The 26,492-nt window shown below is 46.3% G+C and overlaps 3 protein-coding genes and 1 pseudogene across 5 annotated transcripts; 3 read left to right on the top strand and 1 right to left on the bottom strand.

Annotated features, from left to right (window-relative positions):
- Positions 1-1,045: 1,045 nt before the first annotated feature.
- Positions 1,046-2,601, top strand: LOC102134827 (melanoma-associated antigen 3-like). The gene has a single exon (XM_005594861.5). It carries the CDS (start codon positions 1,105-1,107, stop codon positions 2,047-2,049), a length of 945 nt encoding a protein of 314 aa, XP_005594918.3. The 5' UTR covers positions 1,046-1,104; the 3' UTR covers positions 2,050-2,601.
- A 6,033-nt stretch (positions 2,602-8,634) lies between these two features.
- LOC123571193 (chondrosarcoma-associated gene 2/3 protein) lies at positions 8,635-9,286 on the bottom strand. 2 transcript variants are annotated; one of them, XM_045383912.2, is made up of 2 exons: positions 8,973-9,286; positions 8,635-8,818 (listed from the first exon to the last, which is right to left on the bottom strand). In XM_045383912.2, exons 1-2 carry the CDS (start codon positions 9,284-9,286, stop codon positions 8,749-8,751), a joined length of 384 nt encoding a protein of 127 aa, XP_045239847.1. In that variant the 3' UTR covers positions 8,635-8,748. The 2 variants fall into 2 exon arrangements, with proteins under 2 accessions (XP_045239847.1, XP_045239848.1); XM_045383913.2 differs by having other exon boundaries at positions 9,024-9,286.
- Positions 9,287-17,823: 8,537 nt separating this feature from the next.
- On the top strand, positions 17,824-19,090 carry LOC102133550 (melanoma-associated antigen 12-like; annotated as a pseudogene).
- Positions 19,091-22,605: 3,515 nt separating this feature from the next.
- LOC102132915 (chondrosarcoma-associated gene 2/3 protein) lies at positions 22,606-23,614 on the top strand. 2 transcript variants are annotated; one of them, XM_005594857.4, is made up of 2 exons: positions 22,606-23,080; positions 23,235-23,614. In XM_005594857.4, exons 1-2 carry the CDS (start codon positions 22,767-22,769, stop codon positions 23,302-23,304), a joined length of 384 nt encoding a protein of 127 aa, XP_005594914.1. In that variant the 5' UTR covers positions 22,606-22,766; the 3' UTR covers positions 23,305-23,614. The 2 variants fall into 2 exon arrangements, with proteins under 2 accessions (XP_005594914.1, XP_005594915.1); XM_005594858.4 differs by having other exon boundaries at positions 22,615-23,029; positions 23,235-23,611.
- Positions 23,615-26,492: the final 2,878 nt, after the last annotated feature.

The following is a 26,492-nucleotide window of genomic DNA, read 5'->3' as shown; positions in this document are numbered from 1 at the left end:
ACACAGGGACTCCCATCTGGTCCACAGAAGCAGTGGTCCTAGGATCTGCCATGCATCCAGGCGGGGAGCCTGAGGGAGGATTGAGGGTACCCCTGGGCCAGAACGTGGACAGTGGGCCCCATAGAAATCTGCCCTGCCCATGCTGTTATCTCAGAGAGCCTAGAAAGGGCTATCAGCTGAGATCTCTCCATCATCCTGGGATCACTGAGGTCAGGGAATGGGAGGCCTTGGTCTCAGGGGGCTGCACGCAGGTCAGTAGAGGGAGGGTCTCAGCCCCTGCCAGGAGTGGAGGTGAAGACCAAGCAGGCTTCTCACCCAGGACACATGGACTCCAATGAATTTGGACATCTCTCGTTGTTCTTCCCGGGAGGACCTGGGCATCTATGGTCAGATGTGGGTTTCCTCATGGCTTTCTGTACCGTATCAGAGATGTGAGTTCTTGATATGAGAGTTTCTCAGGCCAGCAAAATGGCGAGATTAAGCTCTGCAATGAGATAGGTAAGGACTCTGAGTGAGCACAGAGGGGAACTTCCACGGCAGTAGAGTGGGGACCTCACAAAGTCTGGCCATGCCTCCTGACAGTTCTGGAAATCTGTGGCTATGCTTGCAGTCTGGACCCAGAGTGCCCGTGGATTCCTCTCCCTGGAACCAGGAGCTCCAGGAACCAGGCAGTGAGGCCTTGGTCTGAGGCAGTGTCCTCAGGTCGCAGAGTAGAGGGGGCTGAGATAGTGCCAACACTGAAGGTTTGCCTTGAATGCACACCAAGGGCCCCACCTGCCCCAGAACAAATGGGACTCCAGAGCACCTGGTCTCACCCTCCCTACTCTCAGTGATGCAGCCTCATCATGCACTGGCCAGCTGTACCCTGAGGTCCCCTCTTACTTCCTCCTTCAGGTTCTGAGGGGTCAGGCCGACAAGGAGGACCCAAGGCTCTGGAGGAGCGTTGGAGGAGAAGATCTGTAAGTAAGCCTTTGATAGAGCCTCCAAGGGTCAGTTCAGTTCTCAGCTGAGGCCTCTAACACACTCCCTCTCTCCTCAGGCCTGTGAGTCTTCATTACCCATCTCCTGTCCACTCTCCCGCCTGCTGCCTTGACCAGAGTCATCATGCCTCTTGAGCAGAGGAGTCAGCACTGCAAGCCTGAAGAAGGCCTTCAAGCCCAAGGAGAGGCCCTGGGCTTAGTGGGTGCGCAGGCTCCTGCTACTGAGGAGCAGGAGACTGCCTCCTCCTCTTCTACTGTAGTGGAAGTCACCCTGGGAGAGGTGCCTGCTGCGGAGTCACCAGGTCCTCCCCAGAGTCCTCAGGGAGCCTCCACCCTCCCCACTACAATCAGCTACACTCTCTGGAGCCAATCTGATGAGGACTCCAGCAGCCAAGAAGAGGAGGGGCCAAGCACCTTTCGTGACCTGGAGTCCGGCTTCCAGGCAGCACTCAGTAGGAAGGTGGCTGAGTTGGTTCATTTTCTGCTCCTCAAGTATCGAGCCAGGGAGCCAGTCACAAAGGCGGAAATGCTGGAGAGTGTCATGAGAAATTGCCAGTACTTCTTTCCTGTGATCTTCAGCAAAGCCTTCGAGTCCTTGCAGCTGGTCTTTGTCATCGAGCTGATGGAAGTGGACCCAGTCGGCCACTTGTACATCTTTGTCACCTGCCTGGGCCTCTCCTACGATGGCCTCCTGGGCGACAATCAGATGATGCCCAAGACAGGCCTGCTGATAATCGTCCTGGCCATAATCGCAAAAGAAGGCGACTGCGCCCCTGAGGAGAAAATCTGGGAGGAGCTGAGTGTGTTGGAGGTGTTTGAGGGGAGGGAGCACAGTATCTTCGCCGATCCCAGGAAGCTGCTCACCCAAGATTTCGTGCAGGAAAACTACCTGGAGTACCGGCAGGTGCCTGGCAGTGATCCTGCATGCTACGAGTTCCTGTGGGGTCCAAGGGCCCTCCTTGAAACCAGCTATGTGAAAGTCCTGTACCATATGCTAAAAATCAGTGGAGGACCTCACTTTTCCTACCCACCCCTCCATGAATGGGCTTTGAGAGAGGGGGAAGAGTGAGTCCGAGCACACGTTGCAGCCAGGGCCAGTGGGAGGGGTCTGGGCCAGTGCACCTTCCAGGGCCCCATTCATTAGCTTCCACTGCCTTGACATGAGGCCCATTCTTCACTCTTTGAAGAGAGCAGTCAGCATTCTCAGTAGTGGGCTTCTGTTCTATTGGATGACTTGGAGATTTATCGTTGTTTCCTGTTGGAATTGTTCAAATGTTCCTTTTAACGGATGGTTGAATGAACTTCAGCATCCACGTTTGTGAATAACGGTAGTCACACATAGTGCTGTTTATATAGTTTAGGAGTAAGAGTCTTGTTTTTTATTCAGATTGGGAAATCCATTCCATTTTGTGAATTGTGACATAACAGCAGCAGTGGAAAAAGTATTTGCTTAAAATTGTGAGCGAATTAGCAATAACATACAAGAGATAAAGAACTCAAGACATTAGAAGATAGTTAATTCTTGCCTTATACCTCAGTCTATTCTGTAAAATCAAACAAATATGCATACCTGGATTTCCTTGGCTTCTTTGAGAATGCAAGAGAAATTAAATCTGAATAAATAATTTGTCCTGTTCACTGGGTCATTTCTTTTCCATTCACTCAGCATCTGCTCTGTGGAAGGCCCTGGGTTAATAGTGGGGATGGTAAGGTAAGCCACAATCACGTCTACCCATAGGGTTGTAGAATCTAGGAGCTGCAGTCATATAATTAAGGTGGCAAGAAGTCCTGTAAGATGTAGGGGAAATGTAAGAGAGGGGTGAGGGTGTGGGGCTCCAGGTGAGAGTGGTGGAGTGTAAATGCCCTGAGCTGGGGCATCTTTGGCTTTGATAAACTGCAGTTCCTTCTGAAGGAGCTGACTCTAATGAAGCTGGGTGGGTCCAGGGCCAGATTCTCAGAGAGTGAGAGAAAAGCCTGGAATGGAAAGCAACTCTGAGTGGTTTATTTCGGATCGGGGATGAAGAGAGAGGAGTCTCCACCTGGGGCAGGAATGGAAGGTGTCCTGTGCTTTTGTCCCACTGCTATTGAACACAACCCAAGATCTAGGTGATGGACACCCATCATCTGCATGGGTTTCCTGAGCAATAAGGCTGAATTTCCCGGGAAGGGTGGCCCAGAAGCCACTGGCCAGGTGCTTTTCTGCCAGGCAGGGAGAACCAGAGCTGACTCCACTAAAAAGGCATTCTGACTAGCTAATCTCAAGTGCGAATTGACTAACTGTAAGCACGGGCTAGATTTTGGATGGTAACAAAATACATGAAAATAGTGGATTGGGTGGAAGGCAGCTGGGAGAGAGGGAAGGAGTTGGTCTTTGACTCAGATTCTAGAAGTTTTGAGAAGAAGGATATATTAACACGTACATTGGGTTAAAGTGAAAGGGTGAACATAGTTTAACATCTAAAATATTTCTAAAATTGTATTACAAAAATGCTGTACCAATTCAAATTCTCATAAAAATCACAATCGATTTAAAATTCTGAAATGTGGACAGGACATTTCTTCTCTGCTTTGAGAAGGATTTGGTCAGACTGAAGAGGAGCCAGGTAATGAGAGCAGACAGGAGACCCTCAGCCCGTGAGGGAGGATCCCGGGAGGATCCAGGGGAGAGCCGTTGCTGGCGTCCATGAGAGAGACCACATGAGAAACCAAGTCCACAGAACCCCAGGCAGGCTGGCACTCCGAGCTCTAAATCCAGAGTTCAGGACGGTGGAGTCGGGCCTGAGGGAGAGAAGGGGGAAGGAGGAGGGAGGACAGGACAATGAATAGGAATAGGCTTGGGAAATCCCAGCACCATCGTCACCAGCTGGAGGGGGCCCTGTGATCTGAGTGGGCGGGCCTGTTGGCTGAATGCACCAGGGCTGTGCTGGTCAACCTTCCTGCCCTCAGAATCCCCTTCCCTCTCTCAGGAAGAGCTTGGCTGACTCTCTGCATCATTCTGGGCCAGCTGCCTCTCTTGAACACTCCAGTGGTCCTTTGCACCTTCACCAGCGTCCCAGATGTGGGAGCTGTCTTCATGCCTGCTCGGGGCTGGTGTTTTATCCCCTGGGGACCCTCCACAGAGTCTGGGCTATGTGAGTGGGTTGCTGACTGATGACCAAATGCCAAGACAGGTCAGGAATGCAGTTGAAAGGGGCAGTGGGACTGCATGGAGGAGAAATGGGAGGAAGAGTGCCCAGGGACTAGTCAGCTCAGACTCTGCAGATGAAGGATTGGCTGTGGACGTGCCTTGAAAATGATCCAGGTGGTGACTGTGTCTCAGATAGCCATCTGTGGCTTCTGAACTCTTGACACACAAGGGGACAGGTGTCCTAGGGCAGTGATCACTGGCCTATGTTGCCAGCAGACATTGTCAGGGGAGAGGGCTGGACCAAGGTCTGAACGTGAGCAAGTTGTATGGCAAGGCAGTGGAGGTGGCAGCTTTCCTTGTTAAGCTGATGGGGACATGCGGGGTCCAATACAGGAAGCATCCTGTTGGCAGCATCCTCACTTCCATGACAGTGTTTGGTCCAGGGGAGAAGACGTCTGCAGTGACCCTCTCCGTGGTAGTTTCCACGGGATTTGTGAACTCAAATGAGCACAGGTGAAGGAACTGTGGGTTTTGTCATGTAGGCAGGAGGCCCAGGACGGGCAGACTCCATAATTTGAATCAAAGTATTCCCATGCCTGATAACTTCATTCATCCCATGCACTTACGCATTCCTACAGAAAACTTTCATTGAATATATGCTGAGGAAACACCAAGTCAACAAAACACAAGAAAGCAGCAGTGCCCTTAACTCAGTCTCTGGGGGGCGTGAGGGAGATGGTGAGGTGGAAAGACATGTAAGAGTTTTAGGAAGTGAGGGACTGTGAACTGATGGAGACAGTCTCTGTTGACCTGACTTCTGAGGTTAGTGATGTTGTTCCGTTAGTTGAGAGGGAGGGAGAAGGGTGAGTTGGTGGTGATTTGATGAAGAAGAGTGTGGAGGATGAGCTCCATGCACAGCATTTTAAAGCTCAGTCAAGGATTTTTTGGACATGGATGTTTTATGAAAATTATAAATAGTGTTTCTAACACCCACAAGTAGTGATGTACATATTGACATGTCACATGCCTTTCCCACGTAATAAGATGAATGCAACGTCTTCCCCCAACTGTACCTACCACTGACATCACTTTTGTAAATATCCCCTAGAATTCTAAAGTGGGTGGGTGCCATAGTTAACTAAACTTTTCTTTTCCTGATAAACACATATACATTCTTTCCCGTTTGTTGCTATGATTAATAGAACTGAAATAAGCATACGTTTTTGGACACATATGCATACTTTCCAATAAGAAAGATATATTAACATGGGCATTGGGTTAATGTAGAAATGGTGTGAATAGTTTAACTCTTTAGAAATACTGTCAAAATGTATTCCAAAAATACTGTACCAATGAATTTTCTCACAAATGAATAGACGTGAATATCCTACACTCACAGAAAGATTTTGTGTTATCAATCTTCTAATTGTTGGTGAAAATTATGAATAAAATTTGGTGAAGAAATATTGCCTCGCTGTTATTTTAAATTGTGTCTTTCCTTTCTCTAATTCGGTTAAGTACACACTAACTTAATCCCTTAGCCATATGAAGCTGGATTTATACAGTGACGTGCTGAGTAACATTTCTCTAGGCATGATTTAAAATTCTGAAATGGAGACACGACATTTCTCAAATCCTTTGAGAAGGATTTGATCAGAATGAACAGGAGCCAGGGAAAGAGAGCAGACAGGACACCCTCGGCCCATGAGGGTAATAGGGAGGATCCAGCGGTGTTATGGTTTGGTTGTGTCCCCACCCAAATCTCATCTTGAATTGTAGCTCCCATAATCTCCAGGTGTCATGGGAGGGACAAGGTGGGAGGTAAATGAATCACAGGGGTAAGTTTCCCCCATGCTGTTCCCGCCATAGTGAATAAGTCTTAGGAAATCTGATGTTTTCACAAAGGGCAATTCCCCTGCACATGCTCTCTTGCCTGCTGCCATGTGAGACATATCTTTGCTCCTTTGCCTTCTGCCATGATTGTGAGGCCTCCCCAGCCATGTAGAACTGTCAGTCCATTAAAGTTCTTTTTTTTTTTTATTATAAATTACCCAGTCTCAGGTATTTCTTTACAGCAGTATGAAAATGAACGAATACAAGGGGAGAGCAAAGGCCAGAGTCCATGAGAGAGACCATATATGAAACGAAGTCCACAGAGTCCCAGGCAGGCTGTCATTCAGAGCTCTGAATCCAGAGTTCAGTCCGGTGGGGGCAGGAACCTGAGGGACAGAAGGGGTAAGGGAAGATGGAGGGCAGGACAATGAACAGGAATAGGCTTCGAAAATTCTAGTATCATAATCACCAGCTGGAGGGGTCCGTGTGATCTGAATGGACAGGCCTGTTGACTGAATGCACCAGCGGTGTGCTGAACACCCAACCCTCCCTCAGAATCCCCTCCCCTCTCTCACGAAGAGTATGGCTGGCTCCCTGCATCATTCTGGGTGAGTTCCCTCTCGACCACTCCAGTGGTTGTGTGCACTTTTGCCAGTGTCCCAGGGCAGGGAGTTGTCTTCATGCCTGCTGCGGGCTGCTGTTTTATCCCCTGTGGACCCTCCATAGAGCCTGGACTGAGCAACAGCCAAGACAGGCCAGGAATATTTATGAGGAGTGTAAGGTGGCAGCATGGCTGCATGGAGAGGAAGTTGGAGGAAGAGTGCCCTGGGACTAGTCAGCTCCAACTCTGCAGATGAAGGACTGACTGTGGACATGCAATGAAAAAGATGCAGGTGGTGACTATGTCTCCGATGGACTCGTGAGACTTCTGATCTCTTGGCACACGAGGAAACAGGTGTCCTGGGGCTCTGATCACTGGTCTATGTTGCCACCAGACAGTGTCTACTGTAGTGGGCTGGCCCATGCTGTGTACGTAAGCGGGTTGGATGGCAAGGCAGTGGAGTTGGCACCCTTCCTTGTGGAACTGATGGGGATGTGTGGGGTCCAATAGAGGAAGCATCATGCACCATCCTGTTGGGAGCATCCTCACCTCCATGACAGTGTTTGGGCCTAGGGAGAAGGCATCTGCAGTGACCCGCTCTGTGGTAGTTGCCACGGAATTTCTGAACCCAAAGGAGCACAGGTGAAGGAACTGTGGGTTTCTTCATGCAGGCAGGAGGCCCGGGATAGGCAGACTCCATAATTTGAATAAAAGAATTCCCATGCCTGGTAATTTCATTCATTCCATGCACTTATTAATTCCTACAGAAACTTTTATTGAATATATGCTGAGGAAACACCAAGTCAACAAAACAAAAGAAAGTGGCAAGTCCCTTAATTCAGTCTGTAGGGAGTGTGGGGGAGATGCAGAGGTGGTGTGAATCGCCCACCTGAGCCAGGGAGGCCAGGAAGGCAGAGCCAGACTTGGGGACTGGCAGTGTGCAAGAAAGGGAGCGATAGCCTGTGTCCCGGCCAGAAAGCTCTCCTTCTGACACTGTCGATCTGGTTTTCCTCCTGGATGCTGCCTGTGTGTGAAAGCAACTGCTGCTCTCTGTGCCTACCTGCCTTTGTTAATAGGGAAAATGCTCATGGTTGGTGGATGCTCACTTCTGCTCACCTTGGATCACTTCTACTGAAGGGGTGGCTTGACAGCAAGAAGACAGGAAGAAACTTTTGGGGATGATGAATATATTTTGCACCTTCACTGTGGTTGTGGTTTCATGGGACTAAATATTTGTCAAAACTGTTTGATTTGTTTCTCAGTATTTAGGAGAAAAAGGAAGCAGAAAACCAGGAAGTATACAGATGACCTGAAAAGCACCATTAACTACTCTGACCAAATAAAAGAGTAAGAAAAGCACTGCATTCAAGATTGGCAGAATAAACAATCCTCTCAAGTGTGCATGAAATATTTCCCAAGATAGATGGTACTCTGGGCCATCAAACAAAGCTTACAAATTGAAAAGAATAGAAATAATAGAAAGCCTCTTCTTAGACCATAATATAATTAAACTCAAAACCAAACACCAAGATATCTGAAAAATGCCCAAACATTGGAAATTTTAAAATATGCTCCCAAATAACCTATGGGTCAAAAAGGGAGTCTCAGGAGAATTCTACAAATGCATTAAGTTGAATGAAAATAAAAATATACATACAAAAAGTGGGATTCAGCTAGAGTGTTTCTTTGAGGGAAATATATAGCATATTTTAAATGTTTATATTAGAAAATAAAATCTAAAATCAATAACCAAAACTATCACCCTAGGAAACTAAAGAAAGAAGAGCAAGTTGAATTGAAAGAAATTGTAGAGGATCCCCCCTCCCTTCCTTCCCACATTCCCACCTCTTCCCCCTCACTCCCTACCCCCACCATTTGAGACACACAGACACACACATCATTTTACAACATGTTCATTTTATTTCCATCACCATGGGGCATACCCTGTGGGGTGTAAAATGTACTCTACACCCTGTTGGCTACTTATTTGGGGTTAGACCTCTGGAGACTTTACAGATAGACTTGAGGTCTCTGGCCTTGCCCAGGAATTACTGGTTGCCCAAGGAGTTGCTGGAGACGGTGGAAGTCTCCATGTCCTTGTGGTCCTGCTGTGGCTCATTTTGATTGAGTTCCTCATTTGGCTGGTCAGAGTGGCTGGATAGTGTTGGCCCACTCCATTCCTCAGGGTTTTTTGAAATGGTGGTCTTTCAGGGAGAGACTTTTGTTCCTGGAACTTCCTTGGCGGGTCCCTTTTCCCTTCCGCGTTGTCTTGGGAACCTGGAAGGACAACAGGGAGATCAAAGAAGGGCACTGGTTTGGGGAAGAGGATGGAGGAGGGGGGAGAACAGAGGCTTCATAGAGAAATGATACAGACTGGGGTGGGCGTTTTGCCAGGGGAGCACAGGAGTCGGAGCTTGGGTGGGCCGTTCACTTTGATAGGGCTTCTGGGCCGGGGTTGAGAGGATGCTTTCCCCTTCCTCGCCTCTTTGGTGTTGGCGGGTGGTTTTTGGACAATGGGCTGGAGGCTCGTGGTTTCCTGGACATCTTCACCACACCAGCATCTCTCAACAATCTACTCCAGTCCACCTGGTCTCCCCATGCCTCCTCCAGGACAGCGAAGGCAGGCCAGCAGGCTAGAAACTCACACAGCATTTTTATGTTAGTCTTGTGGTAGAATTCCTTTTCCCGGAAAGCTTGATATTTTCTCTTAACACCTTCAACTAATTGGATGAGGCCCATCCACATTATGGAAGTTATACTGCTTTACTTAAAGTCAACTGATTGTAAATGTTGATCACATCTACAAAATACCTTCACAGCAACATCTAGACTGCTGATTGACCACACAGCTGAGCACTATAGCCTAGACAGGTTGACACATAATTCTAGTCATTGCATATATCTTGCACCATACAAAAATATAACTCAAAGTGAACCACAGACTTTAAATGCCAAAATTACATTTTTTTTTTCTAGGACAAAACAAAAAAAAATATTGTGTTACCTGAGGTTATGTCTTAGCTCAGGCTGCCATAACATAATGCCATAGACTGAGTAGCTGAAACAATAGAAATTTATTTTTTTTTCACACTTTTGAAGTTTGGAAGTCCCAGATCATAGACTGGCAGGGTTGGCTTCTGGTGATGGCATTATTCCTGGCTTGTAGATGGCCCTTTATCAGTATGTCCGTTCTTGGCCTTTCCTCTGTGCATGTGCAGAGAGAGAGAGAGAGAGAGAGAGAGAGAGAGAGAGAAAAGTCATGCAGGCACAAAAGTACTTTCTTCTGTCTCTTCTCCCTTCTTATAACCACACCAACTCTATGGGATCAAGGCCCCACCCTTATGACCTTTTTTAATATCAGTTTCTTCCTTAGAAGTGTCATCTCCAAATACAGACACCCTGGGGCTGAAGGCTTCAAAACATGAATTTGGTGGAGGACATAGCATTAGCAAAGAATAGACACGTAGATTAATAAAACAGAATAAAGCTTAGAAACAGACCTGCACACATACAGTCAGGTGATTCACAACAAAGGCAATAATGGTGAACGTACAGGTTTTCCAATAAAAGATGCCTGAACAATTAGACATCTATACACAAATTATAATAACCTGGACATATCCTTACATATTCCACGAAAATTTGCTCAAGATACATCATAGACCTAATGAAAAATCCAAAAACTATACAACCTCTATAAGAAAACATAAGAGAATATCCACATAACTTTGAGTTTGGTGATGAGTTTTTAAATTCAACACCAAAAGCATGATCAGTGAAAGAAAAATTTGCCAAGTTGATTTTATTAAAATAAAAATCTTATGGTCTTCAAAAGACAGTGTTAAGAGAATGAAAACAGAAGCCACAGACTAGCAGAAAACATCTGTGGTACACATATGTGGTAAAGAACTTGTCTCTACAATATACACGAATTCTTAAAACTCAACGATAGAAAACAATGAAAACAGTCAAAGATCTGAACACACGCTACACCAAAGAAGATACACACATGGCAAATAAGCATACTAAAAGTACCGAGAGTCCTTTGTCATCAGATAATTGTGTACTAAAATGAGATACCACTACACACCTATTAGAATGTCCAAAATCCATAAAAAGCAAAACAAAGAAAACAAAACCAAGACCAATTGCCAGTGAAGATGTGGAGCAACAGAAACTCTCATTCATTGCGGGTGGAGATGCAACATGGTACAGCCACTTTGGAAGACAATTTGACATTTTCTTAAAAAACTGAACATAGGCTTAGCATAAGATTCAGCAGCCGTACTCAATCAACTTAGCCAATTGATTTGAAAACATGTCTCCATACAAAATTGTATGTGAATGTGTACAGTAGCTTATTTCATAATCGCCAAAAATAGAAGCATCCAAAATGTATGTCATTTGGTGAATCGATATATACATATATATGTATATATAAATATAAATATCTAAATATTTATTTAAATATACATACATTTAAATATACACATAAATTTACATATTTAAATATACACATATAAATATATTTAAATATACATATATGCAATATATTTAACATATGAACAATATATACTATATATGTATATTTAAATATACTATATATGTATATATAAATATATATGTATATTGCTTTCCTGAGGTGACGATTTTGATTTTGCTGTAGTAATCTGTTGCACACCTCGTTCTGAAAGCTGATGCACTTGAATATTCCACATACCTTTTCCTTTGAATTTTCAAGATCATATATATATATCTATGATACAACCAGACATTGATACTACCACTCCTCAATGAAAAGGAATAAGTTACAAGCCACACAAAGTTATACATGACTCTTCAGTTCATTATGCTACGTGAAAGAAGCCAGTCTAAAAAGGCTACATAGTATAAGATTCTATTTATATGACATTCTGGAAAACGCAAAATTATAAAGATGAAAAAGCTGTCAGTGGTAGCCACGGGGTTTATCTGACAAGCACAAGGGATTTATCAGGGCAGTCAAACTAGTATCCATCATACTGTAAAGGTGGTTGCATGCTTGCTTTGGTCTGAATATTTTTGTTGCCACAAAATTCATGTGCTGAAATACCAAGGTGACGGTAGTAGGTGGAAGGTGGGATATTTGGAGAATGACTAGAGCATGAGAGCAGAGTCCTCATGAATGGGATTAGTGTTTTTATAAAATAGACCCTACAGAGATCCTTTACCCTTTCTTGCACGTGAGGACATAGGGAAAAGGCTGCTGTCTATGAATTAGGGAGCAGGCCTCCACCAGACATGAAATCTGCCAGCACCTTGATCTTGGACTTCCCAACCTGCAGAATGTGAGGAATAATGTTGTGTTGTTTATAAGCCACCCAGTCGACACTATTTTTGTTATGGGAGCCCAAAAGGACTAAGACAATGGCTGTATGCATTTGTCAAAACCCATATATCTTTGCAGCACAAAGAGTGAAGCTTAATGTATGTAAAGTTTAAAAGTAACTTAAGAGGTTGGAGAATCACGTAACAGAGTGTAAAATGTTACACACACACAGAAACCTACCTGTATTATAGATGTATGAAGCAACCAGAGAGAAGCAAGTTGGGGGAAAAGTTATGATATTTGTGTACTCCATCAAAGAAATATATTTTTTATAAAGTTTAAGTCATCCAGATAAGTATGTAAAATAGATGAACATTTCATAATCATTTATTTAACTTTTTAGAGATGAATACTATTGGGTTTTTGTTTCATAAAAAGTCCTTTTATTTTAAAATGCATATTAAGTTATTTAGAGATAAAATGGTATAATGCCTTAGATTTGCTCCATGTTATTCCAGAAGCTGATATGCAGGTAGGTGAGTGTCTAACTGGAACCAGATTTGCTGTGTAGTTAAAGTTGTTCATGCTGGGTATCAAGTATACTGGGTTCATTATATTGGTTTCTGTTATTCTGTATGTGTGAAGGCTTTCCCTAATGAGACATTTTTATCATAAATATGCCATTAAAAGTGAAATCCTCAATGAAACCGACCACTTTGTAGAAATAAAATAAATCAGTAACCAAACTGATCCAAAGAGAAATATAAAATTTTAATTAAGCTATATAAACTGAAACTGTACAATATTCAAAGCTCAAGTCACCCTCAAACATTCCAGGTTAGGCAGTTTTGGATTCCAGTTCTACCAAATGATGAGGGAAAACTAACCACCATCTTACATCAACTCTTCCAGAACATACAAAAGATTGACAATTGTTCAATTCATTCTCCCAGACTAGCCCTCCTGGATTCAAAACCAGATGAAGATCACATCCCTCCCCTGATGGAAAAAGAACACATCAAGTAACCTCCCTCACATAGCAATAAATATCCTATGTAAATTAGTAGCATATTAAAGAAATAAACAGGCTCTGACCAAGGAAATAAAATATGATTTAACATTAGAAAAAACTGTTTCATTGTAATTCCTTACATACAAAATGGAGGAGAAAAAATTTGATTGTGTCAACGGGTACAGAAAAAGCTTTTAAAAGAAATTTAATATGAGTTCATGAAAGAAAAGAAAATATTTAGTTAACCTATACTCAAAGAGAACTTCCGTTTCATAAAATCAACAAAAACATACTTAAATGTGAAATGTTCGAAGAATTATCATTCAAGTCAGGAATGAGTAGATGTAGGCTATTATCTCTACGTTTGAAATCAGGATTGAGACACAAAGAGCTGTAAGTATCAAAATGAGTAAGTGGTATGAATATTGGAAAAACATGTAATGTTTAGTGATAATACCATTATTGATCTTGAAAAGTCAAAGGAAGGCCAGGCGCGGTGGCTCAAGCCTGTAATCCCAGCACTTTGGGAGGCCGAGACGGGCGGATCACGAGGTCAGGAGATCGAGACCATCCTGGCTAACACAATGAAACCCCGTCTCCACTAAAAAAATACAAAAAAATTAGCCGGGCGTGGTGGCGGCGCCTGTAGTCCCAGCTACTCGGGAGGCTGAGGCAGGAGAATGGCGGGAGCCCGGGAGGCGGAGCTTGCAGTGAGCCGAGATCGCGCCACTGCACTCCAGCCTGGGCGACAGAGCGAGACTCCGCCTCAAAAAAAAAAAAAAAAAAAAAAAGAAAATTCAAAGGAAAAGGTATGTGGAATATTCAAGTGCATCGGCCGTCAGAACGAGGTGTGCAATAGATTACTACAGCAAAATCAAAATCTTCACCTCACGAAAGCAATAACTAACCATGACAATTAATAGACAATATGCCATTTGCAATAGCAAGAAAGTCCAATAATTACCTGAATAGAAGTCTAATAAAAATGTATAAGATGTTTATACAAGCAGCTATCGAAGTATACTGACATATTCAGGAAAAAAGAGCTCGAAATATATAGAGTATAACATATTCATTCATGGGGAACACAGCAGTGTAAAACTGTAAACTCAGCTTAAATTATTTACAATCTAGTGCCTTACCTGTAGCCACCAACATTACAAGCAAATTTGGGCTGCTGTGCTCTGCTTCCCAAATCAACTCTAGAAATTTATAGAATGGAAACAGAAAGGAAAAAACCAGCATCAGCAACAAAATCTATGCAACAAAACAGGGACAGCCCAGGGTGAGACTGAAGACCTTGTTGAGTTGGTACTTGTGTTTGACACTTGCAGTGCCAGTTGGAGGGGGTTAGTGGCAGGGATGTTGGGGAGGTTTGTAGCCTGCTTAGACGGCAGATGAAAGAATGGGTAGAATAAAAGTTTTAAAATTTCCACTTTACTTCATTGCACAATCTGAGGCAGCCCCTGAAAACACGATGCCAAAAGGCCTAGTGTAATAGCAGGACATCAGGAAAATTGGGTTGGTTAAGGCAGTATGGCTCCAGAGTTCTGCTAATAACAACCTGAAATCAACATAGTGGGAGAGGAATTATGTTTAAAAAAAATTCTTTCAACAGGACACAAAGACTGGAATAGAAGTAGAATAGGATATCAGAGTGAATCATGCATACTAAGGGTGGCTATTACTTCATAGAAATAAATAAATATATTGCTACCTACATATATACTTGGAAGATATGTAAACTCTATTTCTTCGATTCAGAGAATAAACCATTTAGGACCGAAGGTTTGCCAAGTGTAGCTCTGGCTGGGGAGGAGCCCTCCTGGGAAGGTGTGTGTCTTCTCCCAGAGCTCACTACAACCGCGGGGGCTGCCGCCCTGCAGGCAGCACCTGGCCTGGGACCCGTAGCCATTCTCTACAAGGGGTACAGATGCACAAACGCTCAGAGGTGACAGAAACAGAGCGTCTCCCACCCATCACTTCATCCAACAGCCAGGGGTGAGGAAGAGGACCCTCCTGAGTGAGGACTGAGGATCCACCCTCACCCACATAGTGGGACCACAGAGTCCAGCTCAGCTCCTCTTGTCAGCCCTGGTAAACACTGGCAATGATGTCACCCCGACCACACCCCTTCCCCCAATGCTACTTTGGGGGGACTCAGAGTCAGAGACTTGGTCTGAGGGGAGCAGATACAATCAGCAGAGGATGGCGGTCTAGGCTCAGCCAGGCATCCAAGTCAGGACCCTGAGGGATGACCAAAGGCCCCTCCCACCCCCAACTCTCCGGAATCCACCAGGATCTACAGCCTCAGGATCCCCATCCCAATCCCTACCCCACCCCTACCCCCAACACCATCTTCATGCTTACCCCCACCCCCATCCAGATCCCCGCCCAGCAAGCCGAATCTGGTTCCACCCCTGCCGTGGACCCAGGGAAGTACCGTTGCCCGGATGTGACGCCACTGACTTGCACATTGGGGGTCAGAGGACAGCGAGATTCTCGCCCTGAGCAACGGCCTGCTATCGGCGGAGGGAAGTAGGCCCAGGCTTGGTGAGGAGGCAAGGTGAGATGCTGAGGGAGGACTGAGGCGGGTCTCACCCCAGACAGAGGGCCCCAAATAGTCCAGCACTGCCTCTGCTGCCAGCCTTGGACCACCCCACATGGGAAGACGTCAAAGGGTGGATCGCCACCACATCACTCCGCCAACCCCCGCCGCTTTAGCGGCAGGGAACTCTGTGGTCAGAGCGTTGTGTGATCAGGGCAGGGCTGGTTAGAAGAGGGCAGGGCCCAGGCTCTGCCAGAAATCAAGGTCAGGGCCCCGAGAGGGGACTGAGGGTAACTGCTCCACACCCCCACTACCATTCTGATCCCCCAACACCACCCTCACCCCCATCCCGCATTCCCCATTCCCATCCTCACCCCCACCCCCATCCTGGCAGAATCCGGGCTTTGCCTCTGCTATCAACCCACAGAAGCTCCGGGAATGGCGGCCAGGCACACGGATCCTGAGGTTCACATTTAAGGCTAAGGGAGGGAAGGGGCTTGGTATCGTGAGCAAGGCCTTTGGGAAGCAGAGGAAAGGCCCAGGCCCTCCTGGAAGTCAATGGAGTCCTCAGGGGACCCAGCATGCCAGGACAGGGGGCCCACGGTACCCCTGTCTCAAACTGAGGCACCTTTTCATTCAGCCACGGGAATCCTAGTGATGCAGACCCACTTCAGCAGGGGGTTGGGGCCCAGCCCTGCCAGGAGTCAAGGGGAGGAAGAAGAGGGAGGACTGAGGGGAGGTCGCAGTCCAGATCAGTGGGAACCTTGGGCTGGGGGATGCTGGGCACAGTGGCCGAATGTACCCCGTGCTCATTGCACCTTCAGGTGACAGAGTTGAGGGCTGTGGTCTGAGGAGTGGTACTTCAGGTCAGCAGAGGGAGGAATCCCAGGACCTGCCGGCCCCAAGGTGTGCCCCCTTCGTGAGGACTGGGGATACCCCTGGCCCAGAAAGAAGGGACGCCACAGAGTCTGGCTGTCCCTTATTCTTAACTCTAGGGGAGCCCTATCATGCATGACTCTAATTGGCAATCTCATTTGTACCACAGGCAGGAGGTTGGGGAACACTCGGGGACATAAGGTGTTGGTGTAAAGAGGAGCTGTCTGCTCATTTCAGGGGCTTGGGGGTTGAGGAAGGGCAGGCCTCGGCAGGAGTAAAGCTGAGTAACCCATAGGAGGCCATGAGAAGCCTCACCCTAAAACCAAAGAGGTCTGCCCTGGACAACCCACTTGGGGGTGACAGGATGTGGCCCCTCCTCACTTCTGTTTCCAGATCTCAGGGAGGTGAGGACCTTTTCTTCAGAGGATGAGTCAGGTCAACACAGGGGCCCCCATGTAGTCGACAGAAGCGGTGGTCCTGAGATCTGCCAAGCATCCAGGTGAGAAGCCTGCAGGAGGATTGAGGGTACTCCTGGGCAAGAACGCAAACAGGGGCCCCATAGAAATCTGCCCTGCCCCTGCTGTTCCCTCAGAGAGCCTGGGCAGTGGTGTCGGCTGAGGTCTATCCATTATTCTGGGATCTCTGATGTCAGGGAAGGGGAGGCCTTGGTCTGAAGGGGCTGCACTCAGGTCAGTAGAGGGAGGCTCTCAGGCCCTGTGAGGAGTGGAGGTGAAGACCAAGCAGGCTCATCACCCAGGACACATGGACTCCAATGAATTTGGACATCTCTCATTGTGCTTTGCGGGAGGACCTGGTCATGTATGGCCAGATGTTGGTCCCTCATGTCCTTCTGTACCACATCAGTAATGTGAGTTCTTGACATGAGAGTTTCTCAGGCCAGCAAAAGGGCGGGATTAGGCCCTACAAGGAGAAAGGTGAGGGCCCTGAGTGAGCACAGAGGGGACCCTCCACCCTAGTAGAGTGGAGACCTCACAGAGTCTGGCCAACCATCCTGACAATTCTGGAATTCGTGGCTGTACTTGCAGTCTGCACCCTGAAGGCCCATGGATTCCTCTCCCAGGAATCAGGAGCTCCAGGAACAAGGCAGTGAGGACTTGGTCTGAGGCAGTGTCCTGAAGTCACAGAGCAGAGCGGGTGCAGACAGTGCCAACACTGAAGCTTTGCCTAGAATGCACACCAACAGCACCACCCGCCCCAGATCACATGGGGCTCCAGAGCGCCTGGCCTCACCCTCCCTACTCTCAGTGATGCAGCCTCATCATGCACTGGCCAGCTGTACCCTGAGGTGCCCTCTCACTTTCTCCTTCAGGTTCTCAGGTGACAGGCCAACAAGGAGGACTGGAGGTTCTGGGGCAGCACTAAAGGAGAAGATATGTAAGTAAGCCTGTTAGAGCCTTCAAGGTTCAGTTCAGTTCTCAGCTGAGGCCTCTCACACGCTCCATCTCTCCCCAGGCCTGTGGGTCTCCATTGTCCAGCTCCTGCCCACACTCCTGCCTGCTGCCCTGACCAGAGTCATCATGCCTCTGGAGCAGAGGAGTCAGCACTGCAAGCCTGAGGAAGGCCTTGAGGCCCGAGGAGAGGCCCTCGGCTTGGTGGGTGCCCAGGTTCCTGTTACTGAGAAGCAGGAGAGTGCCTCCTCCTCCTCTACTCTAGTGGAAGTCACCCTGGGGGAAGTGTCTGCTGCCGAGTCACCAGGTCCTCCCCCAGAGTCCTCAGGGAGCCTCCACCCTCCCCACTATCATCAACTGTACTCTCTGGAGCCAATCTGATGAGGGCTCCAGCAACCAAGAAGAGGAGGGGCCCAGCACCTTTCCTGACCTGGAGACTGGCTTCCAAGCAGCACTCAGTAGGAAGGTGGCTGAGTTGGTACATTTTCTGCTCCTAAAGTATTGAGCCAGAGAGCAGTTCACAATGGCAGAAATACTGGAGAGTGTCATGAGAAATTGCCAGTACTGACCGGGCACGGTGGCTCATGCCTCTAATCCCAGCACTTTGGGAGGCGGAGGCGGGTGGATCACGAGGTCAGGAGATGAAGACTGTGAAACCCTGTCTCTACTAAAAATACAACACATTAGCCGAGCGTGGTGGCGGGAGCCTATAGTCCCAGCTACTCAGGAGACTGAGGCAGGAGAATGGCGTGAACGTGGGAGGCGGGGCTTGCAGTGAGCCGAGATTGCACCACTGCACTCCAGCCTGGGTGACAGAGCAAGACTCCGTCTCAAAAAAAAAAAAAAAAAAAAAAAAAAAAAAAAAAAAAAAAAAAATTGCCAGTACTTCTTTCCTGTGATCTTCAGCAAAGCCTCCGAGTACTTGCAGCTGGTCTTTGGCATCGAGGTGATGGAAGTGGTCCCCATCAGCCACTTGTACATCCTTGTCACCTGCCTGGGCCTCTCCTACAATGGCCTGCTGGGCGAAAATCAAATCATGCCCACAACAGACCTCCTGATAATCATCCTGGCCACAGTAGCAATAGAGGGAGACGGTGCCCCTGAGGAGAAAGTCTGGGAGGAGCTGAGTGTGTTGGAGCTGTCTGGCAGGAGGGAGGACAGTGTCTTAGCAAATCCCAGTAAGCTGCTCACGCAAGTATTGGTGCAGGAAAATTACCTAGAGTACCAGCAGGTGCCCTTCAGTGATCATGCATGCTACGAGTTCCTGTGGGGTCCAAGGGCCCTCGTTGAAACCAACTATGTGAAAGTCCTGTACCATATGCTAAAGATCACTGGAGAGCCTCGAATTTCCTACCCACCCCTGCATGAATGGGCTTGGAGAGAGGGGGAAGAGTGAGTCTGAACAGGCGTTGCAGCCAGGGCCAGTGGGAGGGGGTATGGGCCAGTGCACCTTCCAGGGCCCCATTCATTAGCTTCCACTGCCTCGTGTGACATGAGGCCCATTCTTCACTCTTTGAAGAGAGCAGTCAGCATTTTCAGTAGTGGGTTTCTGTTCTATTGGATGACTCGGAGATTTATCTTTGTTTCCTGTTGGAATTGTTCAAATGTTCCTTTTAACGGATGGTTGAATGAACTTCAGCATCCAAGTTTAAGAATGACAGTAGTGGCCAGGCGTGGTGGCTCAAGCCTGTAATCCCAGCACTTTGGGAGGCCGAGACGGGCAGATCATGAGGTCAGGAGATCGAGACCTTCCTGGCTAACACGGTGAAACCCTGTCTCTACTAAAAAAATACAAGAAACTAGCCGGGCGAGGTGGCAGGCACCTGTAGTCCCAGCTACTAGGGAGGCTGAGGCAGGAGAATGGTGTAAACCCGGGAGGCAGAGCTTGCAGTGAGCTGAGATCCGGACACTGCACTCCAGCCTGGGCGACAGAGCGAGATTCCATCTCAAAAAAAAAAAAAAAAAAAAAAAGAATGACAGTAGTCACACATAGTGCTGTTTATATAGTTTAGGAGTAAGAGTCTTGTTTTTTATTCAGATTAGGAAATCCATTCCATTTTGTGAATTGTGACATAATAACAGCGGTGAAATAAGTATTTACTTAGAATTGTGAAAGAATTAGCAATAACATACATTATACAGAGAACTCAAGACATTAAAAGATAGTTAATTCTTGCCTTATACCTCACTCTATTCTGCAAAATTGAAAAAAAAAACCATGGATACCTGGATTTCCTTGGTTTCTTTGAGAATGTAAGAAAAATTAAATTGGAATAAATAATTCTTCCTGTTCACTGGCTCATTTCTCTCTCATTCACTCAGCATCTGCTCAGTGGAAGGCCCCAGGTTAGTAGTGGGGATGCTAAGGTAAGCCAGACTCATGCCTACACATAGGGTCATAGAGTCTAGCAGCTGCAGTCATATAATTAAGGTGGCAAGAAGTCCTGTAAGATGTAGAGGAAATGTAAGAGAGGGGTGAGGGTGTGGGGCTCCAGGTGAGAGTGGTGGAGTGTAAATGCCCTGAGCTGGGGCATCTTTGGCTTTGATAAACTGCAGTTCCTTCTGAAGGAGCTGACTCTAATGAAGCTGGGTGGGTCCAGGGCCAGATTCTCAGAGAGTGAGAGAAAAGCCTGGAATGGAAAGCAACTCTGAGTGGTTTATTTCGGATCGGGGATGAAGAGAGAGGAGTCTCCACCTGGGGCAGGAATGGAAGGTGTCCTGTGCTTTTGTCCCACTGCTATTGAACACAACCCAAGATCTAGGTGAAGGGCATCCATCATCTGCAACGGTTTCCTGAGCAATAAGGCTGAATTTCCGAGCAGGGTGACCCAGAAGCCACTGGCCAGGTGCTTTTCTGCCGAGCAGGGAGAGCCAGAGCTGACTCCATTAAAAAGGCATTCTAACTAGGTTATCTCAAGTGCAATTTGACCAATTGTAAGCATGAGCCAGATTTTAGATGGTAACAAAATGGATATAAATAGTGGTTTGGGTGGGAAAGCAACTGGGAGAGAGGGAAGGAGTTGGTCTTTGACACAGATTCTAGGAGCTTTGAGCTGCACCTGGCTGGGCAAAATTCCTGCACACCCAAATTTTGAAGTACATTCTCTAATAAGAAATACTTAACTGAATTTTATGGGTGAAGCTTCCTTTTTGGGCTAAGTATTCTATGTCCTATTGAGATGTATATTCTCTGATGACTCCTGGAGAACAATGACAACAACAACAAAATCCCAGAGTGTTAGGGCCTGGGGTTTAAAATTATTAGAAATAACAGCCATCGCCATTTGATAAAATACTAATTTACACCAGGCCCGGAGTTTCTGTTGCTCCACATCTTCACTGGCAATTGGTCTTGGTTTGTTTTCTTTGTTTTGTTTTTTATGGATTTTGGATATTCTTTTTTTTTTTTTTTTTTTTTTTGGAGACAGAGTTTCACTCTTTTTGCCCAGGTTGGAGTGCAATGGCACAATCTCGGCTCACCGCAACCTCCGCCTCCCAGGTTCAAGCAATTCTCCTGCCTCAGCACCCCTAGTAGCTGGGATTATAGGCATGTGCCACCACGCCCAGCTAATTTTTTTGTATTTTTAGTAGAGATGGGGTTTCTCCATGTTGGTCAGGCTTGTCTCAAACTCCCAACCTCAGGTGATCCACCCGCCTTGGCCTCCCAAAGTGCTGGGATTACAGGCATGAGCCACCGCGCCCAGTCCGTTTGGACATTCTAATAGGTGTGTAGTGGTATCTCATTTTAGTACACAATTATCTGATGACAAAGGACTCTCGGTACTTTTAGTATGCTTATTTGCCATGTGTGTATCTTCTTTGGTGTAGCGTGTGTTCAGATCTTTGACTGTTTTCATTGTTTTCTATCGTTGAGTTTTAAGAATTCGTGTATATTGTAGAGACAAGTTCTTTACCACATATGTGTACCACAGATGTTTTCTGCTAGTCTGTGGCTTCTGTTTTCATTCTCTTAACACTGTCTTTTGAAGACCATAAGATTTTTATTTTAATAAAATCAACTTGGCAAATTTTTCTTTCACTGATCATGCTTTTGGTGTTGAATTTAAAAACTCATCACCAAACTCAAAGTTATGTGGATATTCTCTTATGTTTTCTTATAGAGGTTGTATAGTTTTTGGATTTTTCATTAGGTCTATGATGTATCTTGAGCAAATTTTCGTGGAATATGTAAGGATATGTCCAGGTTATTATAATTTGTGTATAGATGTCTAATTGTTCAGGCATCTTTTATTGGAAAACCTGTACGTTCACCATTATTGCCTTTGTTGTGAATCACCTGACTGTATGTGTGCAGGTCTGTTTCTAAGCTTTATTCTGTTTTATTAATCTACGTGTCTATTCTTTGCTAATGCTATGTCCTCCACCAAATTCATGTTTTGAAGCCTCCAGCCCCAGGGTGTCTGTATTTGGAGATGACACTTCTAAGGAAGAAACTGATATTAAAAAAGGTCATAAGGGTGGGGCCTTGATCCCATAGAGTTGGTGTGGTTATAAGAAGGGAGAAGAGACAGAAGAAAGTACTTTTGTGCCTGCATGACTTTTCTCTCTCTCTCTCTCTCTCTCTCTCTCTCTCTCTCTCTGCACATGCACAGAGGAAAGGCCAAGAACGGACATACTGATAAAGGGCCATCTACAAGCCAGGAATAATGCCATCACCAGAAGCCAACCCTGCCAGTCTATGATCTGGGACTTCCAAACTTCAAAAGTGTGAAAAAAAAATAAATTTCTATTGTTTCAGCTACTCAGTCTATGACATTATGTTATGGCAGCCTGAGCTAAGACATAACCTCAGGTAACACAATATTTTTTTTTGTTTTGTCCTAGAAAAAAAAAATGTAATTTTGGCATTTAAAGTCTGTGGTTCACTTTGAGTTATATTTTTGTATGGTGCAAGATATATGCAATGGCTAGAATTATGTGTCAACCTGTCTAGGCTATAGTGCTCAGCTGTGTGGTCAATCAGCAGTCTAGATGTTGCTGTGAAGGTATTTTGTAGATGTGATCAACATTTACAATCAGTTGACTTTAAGTAAAGCAGTATAACTTCCATAATGTGGATGGGCCTCATCCAATTAGTTGAAGGTGTTAAGAGAAAATATCAAGCTTTCCGGGAAAAGGAATTCTACCACAAGACTAACATAAAAATGCTGTGTGAGTTTCTAGCCTGCTGGCCTGCCTTCGCTGTCCTGGAGGAGGCATGGGGAGACCAGGTGGACTGGAGTAGATTGTTGAGAGATGCTGGTGTGGTGAAGATGTCCAGGAAACCACGAGCCTCCAGCCCATTGTCCAAAAACCACCCGCCAACACCAAAGAGGCGAGGAAGGGGAAAGCATCCTCTCAACCCCGGCCCAGAAGCCCTATCAAAGTGAACGGCCCACCCAAGCTCCGACTCCTGTGCTCCCCTGGCAAAACGCCCACCCCAGTCTGTATCATTTCTCTATGAAGCCTCTGTTCTCCCCCCTCCTCCATCCTCTTCCCCAAACCAGTGCCCTTCTTTGATCTCCCTGTTGTCCTTCCAGGTTCCCAAGACAACGCGGAAGGGAAAAGGGACCCGCCAAGGAAGTTCCAGGAACAAAAGTCTCTCCCTGAAAGACCACCATTTCAAAAAACCCTGAGGAATGGAGTGGGCCAACACTATCCAGCCACTCTGACCAGCCAAATGAGGAACTCAATCAAAATGAGCCACAGCAGGACCACAAGGACATGGAGACTTCCACCGTCTCCAGCAACTCCTTGGGCAACCAGTAATTCCTGGGCAAGGCCAGAGACCTCAAGTCTATCTGTAAAGTCTCCAGAGGTCTAACCCCAAATAAGTAGCCAACAGGGTGTAGAGTACATTTTACACCCCACAGGGTATGCCCCATGGTGATGGAAATAAAATGAACATGTTGTAAAATGATGTGTGTGTCTGTGTGTCTCAAATGGTGGGGGTAGGGAGTGAGGGGGAAGAGGTGGGAATGTGGGAAGGAAGGGAGGGGGGATCCTCTACAATTTCTTTCAATTCAACTTGCTCTTCTTTCTTTAGTTTCCTAGGGTGATAGTTTTGGTTATTGATTTTAGATTTTATTTTCTAATATAAACATTTAAAATATGCTATATATTTCCCTCAAAGAAACACTCTAGCTGAATCCCACTTTTTGTATGTATATTTTTATTTTCATTCAACTTAATGCATTTGTAGAATTCTCCTGAGACTCCCTTTTTGACCCATAGGTTATTTGGGAGCATATTTTAAAATTTCCAATGTTTGGGCATTTTTCAGATATCTTGGTGTTTGGTTTTGAGTTTAATTATATTATGGTCTAAGAAGAGGCTTTCTATTATTTCTATTCTTTTCAATTTGTAAGCTTTGTTTGATGGCCCAGAGTACCATCTATCTTGGGAAATATTTCATGCACACTTGAGAGGATTGTTTATTCTGCCAATCTTGAATGCAGTGCTTTTCTTACTCTTTTATTTGGTCAGAGTAGTTAATGGTGCTTTTCAGGTCATCTGTATACTTCCTGGTTTTCTGCTTCCTTTTTCTCCTAAATACTGAGAAACAAATCAAACAGTTTTGACAAATATTTAGTCCCATGAAACCACAACCACAGTGAAGGTGCAAAATATATTCATCATCCCCAAAAGTTTCTTCCTGTCTTCTTGCTGTCAAGCCACCCCTTCAGTAGAAGTGATCCAAGGTGAGCAGAAGTGAGCATCCACCAACCATGAGCATTTTCCCTATTAACAAAGGCAGGTAGGCACAGAGAGCAGCAGTTGCTTTCACACACAGGCAGCATCCAGGAGGAAAACCAGATCGACAGTGTCAGAAGGAGAGCTTTCTGGCCGGGACACAGGCTATCGCTCCCTTTCTTGCACACTGCCAGTCCCCAAGTCTGGCTCTGCCTTCCTGGCCTCCCTGGCTCAGGTGGGCGATTCACACCACCTCTGCATCTCCCCCACACTCCCTACAGACTGAATTAAGGGACTTGCCACTTTCTTTTGTTTTGTTGACTTGGTGTTTCCTCAGCATATATTCAATAAAAGTTTCTGTAGGAATTAATAAGTGCATGGAATGAATGAAATTACCAGGCATGGGAATTCTTTTATTCAAATTATGGAGTCTGCCTATCCCGGGCCTCCTGCCTGCATGAAGAAACCCACAGTTCCTTCACCTGTGCTCCTTTGGGTTCAGAAATTCCGTGGCAACTACCACAGAGCGGGTCACTGCAGATGCCTTCTCCCTAGGCCCAAACACTGTCATGGAGGTGAGGATGCTCCCAACAGGATGGTGCATGATGCTTCCTCTATTGGACCCCACACATCCCCATCAGTTCCACAAGGAAGGGTGCCAACTCCACTGCCTTGCCATCCAACCCGCTTACGTACACAGCATGGGCCAGCCCACTACAGTAGACACTGTCTGGTGGCAACATAGACCAGTGATCAGAGCCCCAGGACACCTGTTTCCTCGTGTGCCAAGAGATCAGAAGTCTCACGAGTCCATCGGAGACATAGTCACCACCTGCATCTTTTTCATTGCATGTCCACAGTCAGTCCTTCATCTGCAGAGTTGGAGCTGACTAGTCCCAGGGCACTCTTCCTCCAACTTCCTCTCCATGCAGCCATGCTGCCACCTTACACTCCTCATAAATATTCCTGGCCTGTCTTGGCTGTTGCTCAGTCCAGGCTCTATGGAGGGTCCACAGGGGATAAAACAGCAGCCCGCAGCAGGCATGAAGACAACTCCCTGCCCTGGGACACTGGCAAAAGTGCACACAACCACTGGAGTGGTCGAGAGGGAACTCACCCAGAATGATGCAGGGAGCCAGCCATACTCTTCGTGAGAGAGGGGAGGGGATTCTGAGGGAGGGTTGGGTGTTCAGCACACCGCTGGTGCATTCAGTCAACAGGCCTGTCCATTCAGATCACACGGACCCCTCCAGCTGGTGATTATGATACTAGAATTTTCGAAGCCTATTCCTGTTCATTGTCCTGCCCTCCATCTTCCCTTACCCCTTCTGTCCCTCAGGTTCCTGCCCCCACCGGACTGAACTCTGGATTCAGAGCTCTGAATGACAGCCTGCCTGGGACTCTGTGGACTTCGTTTCATATATGGTCTCTCTCATGGACTCTGGCCTTTGCTCTCCCCTTGTATTCGTTCATTTTCATACTGCTGTAAAGAAATACCTGAGACTGGGTAATTTATAATAAAAAAAAAAAAAGAACTTTAATGGACTGACAGTTCTACATGGCTGGGGAGGCCTCACAATCATGGCAGAAGGCAAAGGAGCAAAGATATGTCTCACATGGCAGCAGGCAAGAGAGCATGTGCAGGGGAATTGCCCTTTGTGAAAACATCAGATTTCCTAAGACTTATTCACTATGGCGGGAACAGCATGGGGGAAACTTACCCCTGTGATTCATTTACCTCCCACCTTGTCCCTCCCATGACACCTGGAGATTATGGGAGCTACAATTCAAGATGAGATTTGGGTGGGGACACAACCAAACCATAACACCGCTGGATCCTCCCTATTACCCTCATGGGCCGAGGGTGTCCTGTCTGCTCTCTTTCCCTGGCTCCTGTTCATTCTGATCAAATCCTTCTCAAAGGATTTGAGAAATGTCGTGTCTCCATTTCAGAATTTTAAATCATGCCTAGAGAAATGTTACTCAGCACGTCACTGTATAAATCCAGCTTCATATGGCTAAGGGATTAAGTTAGTGTGTACTTAACCGAATTAGAGAAAGGAAAGACACAATTTAAAATAACAGCGAGGCAATATTTCTTCACC

This window comes from Macaca fascicularis, chromosome X, assembly GCF_037993035.2.
Source record: "Macaca fascicularis isolate 582-1 chromosome X, T2T-MFA8v1.1".
Taxonomy (NCBI): Eukaryota; Metazoa; Chordata; class Mammalia; order Primates; family Cercopithecidae; genus Macaca; species Macaca fascicularis.
Note: the sequence above shows the minus strand (reverse complement) of the source record. Positions and strands in the feature narration are given on the sequence as shown.